Source organism: Sparus aurata, chromosome 7 (genome assembly GCF_900880675.1).
Source record: "Sparus aurata chromosome 7, fSpaAur1.1, whole genome shotgun sequence".
NCBI classification, from domain to species: Eukaryota; Metazoa; Chordata; class Actinopteri; order Spariformes; family Sparidae; genus Sparus; species Sparus aurata.
This window is the reverse complement of record NC_044193.1, coordinates 639,906-644,905: the sequence shown is the minus strand read 5'-3', so window position 1 is coordinate 644,905 and position 5,000 is coordinate 639,906. Positions and strand designations below refer to the sequence as shown.

The 5,000-nt window shown below is 49.2% G+C and overlaps 1 protein-coding gene across 3 annotated transcripts in view; it reads right to left on the bottom strand.

Moving 5' to 3' along the window:
• The window catches only part of otud5a (OTU deubiquitinase 5a), a 19,020-nt gene extending 14,690 nt beyond the window's left edge, over positions 1-4,330 (bottom strand). For 2 of the 3 annotated variants that reach the window (XM_030424231.1, XM_030424232.1), the window contains exons 1-2: positions 4,186-4,328; positions 3,479-4,074 (exon numbers count right to left, since the gene is read on the bottom strand). In XM_030424231.1, coding sequence (XP_030280091.1) covers positions 3,479-4,074; positions 4,186-4,312 — 723 coding nt within the window. In that variant the 5' untranslated portion in view covers positions 4,313-4,328. Of the gene's footprint in view, positions 1-3,478; positions 4,075-4,185 lie in introns of all 3 variants that reach the window. The other variant, XM_030424229.1, reaches the window with a different exon arrangement.
• Positions 4,331-5,000: the final 670 nt, after the last annotated feature.

Sequence of the window (5,000 nt, the reverse complement as noted above, 5' to 3'; positions counted from 1 at the left end):
GTCAAGTATGCTTAGCAACGGTCAGTTATACGAAAATAACTGACCGCCGAACGTTGGGAAGGCTCATTCAGGTGAATGGAGCTTTCTGCAGCACTAAGAAGAGCCGTGTAATAACGGTTATTAATCAGTTAATGAGCGTCGGTTATCGGTCATAAAAAAAATAAAAAATGTGCATCCCTACAATCAACTCATCGATTGATCGGCTGATCGCTGCAGCTCTTTTCTCTGAACACGACACGCGACAGTCGACCGGCAGCGTCGTCATCGCTCGACACAACTCCTCCATAACAGCAACGTTTCTGACCACACGGAGAAACTGACACAAATGTACAGATTTTAAAAATATATAATTATTACGACGCAAATTAATGAACTTGTGGAACTCGGCCCGGAGCGTCAGCACTGAGAACAATCAGCCATGAACACATTTCAGATATTCACTCTCCAGATTCACTGTAGTTCAGTAACAGTGAGCTGAAACTACAAAGCTGTGAAGCCGAGCGCTGCAGAGGTCTCACACTGCTGAGCAGGGACGCACTGAATCCACACCGACGACTCTCAGGTGAGAGAGTCTGAAGCTTTGACAGGTGAAAGTGACGTCACAGCCGGCTGAAGGTGAGAAGCGGCTTCCTGGAGAGACGACGGCCGCGTTACACCTCAGCCAGAGACAGGACCAATCACACTGTGATCATCTGGACGACGTTACGCCCGTGATGCTACGCCTGTGACGCTACGCCTGTGACGCTACGCCTGTGACGCTACGCCCGTGACGTTACGCCTATGACGCTACGCCTGTGACGCTACGCCTGTGAAGCTACGCCTGTGAAGCTACGCCTTTGACGCTACGCCTGTGACGCTACGCCTGTGACGCTACGCCCGTGACGCTACGCCCGTGACGCTACGCCTGTGACGTTACGCCTGTGACGCTACGCTTGTGACGTTACGCCTGTGACGTTACGCCTGTGATGCTACGCCTGTGACATTACAACTGTGACGTTACGCCTGTGACGCCTGTGACGTTACTTCTGTGACGCTACGCCTGTGACGTTACTTCTGTGACGCTACGCCTGTGATGTTACTTCTGTGACGTTACGCCTGTGACGTTACGCCTGTGACGTTACGCCTGTGACGTTACAACTGTGACGCTACGCCTGTGACGTTACAACTGTGACGCTACGCCTGTGACGCTACGCCTGTGACGCTACGCCCGTGACACCTGTGACGCTACGCCCGTGACGCTACGCCCGTGAGGTTACGCCCGTGACGCTACGCCCATGACGCTACGCCTGTGACGTTACGCCTGTGACGCTACGCTTGTGACGTTACGCCTGTGACGTTACGCCTGTGATGCTACGCCTGTGACATTACAACTGTGACGTTACGCCTGTGACGCCTGTGACGTTACTTCTGTGACGCTACGCCTGTGACGTTACGCCTGTGACGTTACTTCTGTGACGTTACGCCTGTGACGTTACGCCTGTGACGTTACGCCTGTGATGCTACACCTGTGACGTTACGCCTGTGACGTTACAACTGTGACGCTACGCCTGTGACGTTACAACTGTGACATTACGCCTGTGACGTTACAACTGTGACGCTACGCCTGTGACGCTACGCCTGTGACGTTACAACTGTGACATTACGCCTGTAACGTTACAACTGTGACGTTACAACTGTGACGTTACAACTGTGACGTTACAACTGTGACGTTACAACTGTGACGCTACACCTGTGACATTACGCCTGTGACATTACGCCTGTGACGTTACAACTGTGACATTACGCCTGTGACGCTACACCTGTGACATTACGCCTGTGACATTACGCCTGTGACGTTACAACTGTGACGCTACGCCTGTGACGTTACAACTGTGACGTTACACCTGTGATGTGGCGGTTGTTAGTGATGTCACACACCAGCTCATTTACGCTCCGCCTCCTTTAAAACATTAGAGAGCTTCATGGTGGTCAGACACACTCAGGTCCTACAGACAGTCTTAATCATTATATAAAGATAATAACAACATGTCAGCCGTCAACTGAGGAAACTTTTTCAAACACAAAACTAGAATGGCATTCAGTAGAGCGCATACCTCCGCCAAGGCCCAACAGTGCTCTTGTGTACTTGCTCATAGAAACCAGCCACATAAATACACCAAACCGTTCATCCACATTCGCTAAATGTTCCCTGAGAAACTAACCAACCTGTGGAGAAACACTCTGCGTCACAACGTTAGAAAGAAAAGTGAGAAAACATTCCAGATCCGTCTTTTTATCCTGAACCGTTAATGAGGTTCTGTTCTGGGCCCAGAGATCGGTTCAGTGGTTTTTATGTCATCCTACTGACAATCCAACAAACACACATGCAGACACGGGGACGAAACATGAACCTCCTCAGAGGAGAGAATAATCACAGCTGCAGATTAAATTCTAATTTATTGATTAACGGATTGATCTTCTCATCTGGTTTAATCTTAAAACAACAGACAGATCACAGGCTCAGAGGAGAGTTCCAACATGGACAAATCATAAATGGATTTACTTTGTTAGATCTCCATAATTACAGCAGTAATTATCAGTGTTTTCTGTAAACACAACGTGGTGTGTCGTCTGTTCACACTGTGATATTTAAATGTTGTTGTGACACGTTCTGACCCGTGTGAACAGTGTGAGGTCACAGCTGACCGTCACTCTGCTGGTAGTTTATTATGATCATCACAGATTCACACTGAAGGTGCCGCTGGTCAGTTTGGGGGTTTAGTTTCAAAATTGCAGTGATAATAAACACATCGTCTGTTGATTATAAACTAATTGGGTCAGCTGTGGTTAGTTCTACCTGTCTGAAGCACCGGTGCTGTTGCTATGGTTACCTGCAGTTCAATGAGAGGGGGTTAAAACTCACACAGGACGCTGACCGGCCAATCAGAAAGCAGGATTTCACATTTGTTTGATTATTGTGTCATGTGGTCAAACTTAACTTAGTGATTGTAGTACTGAGATTAAACCAACTTCTGTTTTTAATAAACTGCTTCTGATGATGTAAATGATCAGTGTGACTGACAGGTCTCACCTGGTCTCACCTGTCACAACACACAGCTCTACCTTCACTGTCTCCTGTCCTCTGACGTGTCTGTCTCTAAGTGTCGACAGGTAAGTCTCACCTGGCTACAACTGAAGCATCGCAGCTGTTGCCATGGTTACCTGCACTTTAATAGGACCGAGGTCAGACCTCACACCTGGAGGTAAACATAGGTGTTTTCACTGTAAAACGTCACTCTGTGTCAGAAACATTAAAAACATCTTCAGTCTGAAGTCTCACTGTGTTTATTAAACCGCGTCCAGCAGCTAACAGCAGCTAGCAGCAGCTAGCAGCAGCTCGTCCGGACAGATCAATGTTTTTCACCTGTGTAGCTTCAGTAGCATTAGCATTAGCGCTAGCTCTTGGCTAATGTTATCTTAGCTAACGTTAGCTTCCTACCTGCTCCACGGTAGCCGGGTCCATGGACTGCAGCCGGGCAGCGTTCTCGTACTCGTCCTCGCTGTTGTTCCCGGCTCCTTCCTCCGTGTCCTGGCTGGAGCCCACTCCTCCCGGGCCCGTCACCCCGGGCTGGCCTCCGCCGGCCAGCGCCGCCACCACCCCGCCGGAGCAGGTGCCTGCCTGCCGCCGCCTCTTGCTCAGCCCGGGCCCGGAGCAGCAGCTACCGATGCCTCCGCCGCAACCGACGACGCCGGCGGACACGACGAGCTCCCCGCGGGACCCGGCCACCATCCCGCCGCTGCTGTCCCGACCGTCGCCCGGCCCTACCGGCGACACGGAGCCCACAGGCGGCGGAGAGGCCTGCTGCGGCCGGGAGCTCGCCTCGATGCTCCGCCTGTCGTCCCTTGATGAGGGCGGAGCGGGCTGGTAGGACCACGGCGGAGGTGAAGCCCTCGGTCGGGCTCCGGTCCGCCCTGCGTGCGGGTGCGGGTGCTGGTGTGGGTCGGAGCCGCTCCGACGGTCGCTGTCATCGGCGTGGTCCGAGACGCCGACCCCGGAGCTGGGCTTCTTCTTCGGGAGAATCGTCATGGTGGTGTCTGTGTGAGGGAAGCAGGGAGGGGGTCAGAGGGTGACGAGTCCTCCCTTTCTAGATCAAATGCTTCGGTGTGTTCGCCCTCCGGCCCGGCCGCTCGGTTCCGATCACCGACCTAAAGCTCTTAACGACCCGAAACAGACGACAGAGACCGCGACTCGGCTCCTTTTCGACGGTTTAGTTGAACAAAAACAAAAAGCGTCTCCCTCTTCCCGTCCTCCAGCGTCCAGTCCACAAAACATCAACACAATCTGACGGAGCGCGTGACGTCACTTCCTGGTTGCACGGCAGTTTTACGTCAGGCCGTTTATCATCTTTATTTTTATTATTTCATGTTTGTGTCATTCTGTTCTGTCTCTTATATAAAACAAGCTCATTTATTTAACTTGTCTTTTATTTAAATTATCATCTTTTATTTCGTTTTATAAAAACTTCTGTATGAATCATTTCCAAACATTAATTAAAAGAACATAATAAAGCGTTTTAAACCTTTATATCTCTGCCTTCTTTCTTTTGCTTTTCTCCTTCATTTATTTACAACTAATATACAAACACAAACATCTCACACACAACATGTTCCTGAAGCAAATTAGTTCTCACTTTAAACATGATTACTGCAGTTTGACATTTCACCAGATCTATAAATGTTAATGCATGTGTCTGCACACATTATCTTTATGTGTCATGTATGATGGTTGTTAGTTGTTTTCACATTATAATGTTTGAGTCTCTTCAACTGACTTCTGCTCAGTTCTCTGTTCATTATGTTTATACTTTATATTTAGTGGCTGAATATAGTTTTCTATGTATCTGTGTATACTGTTAACATCTTATTTATCTGTTGATTTGTGAATCAGGAACAACCAAAATTTTCCCAATTTCAGGCTTTTTAACAATTGAGTGAAAATGATGTAATCACCTCTGAACCAG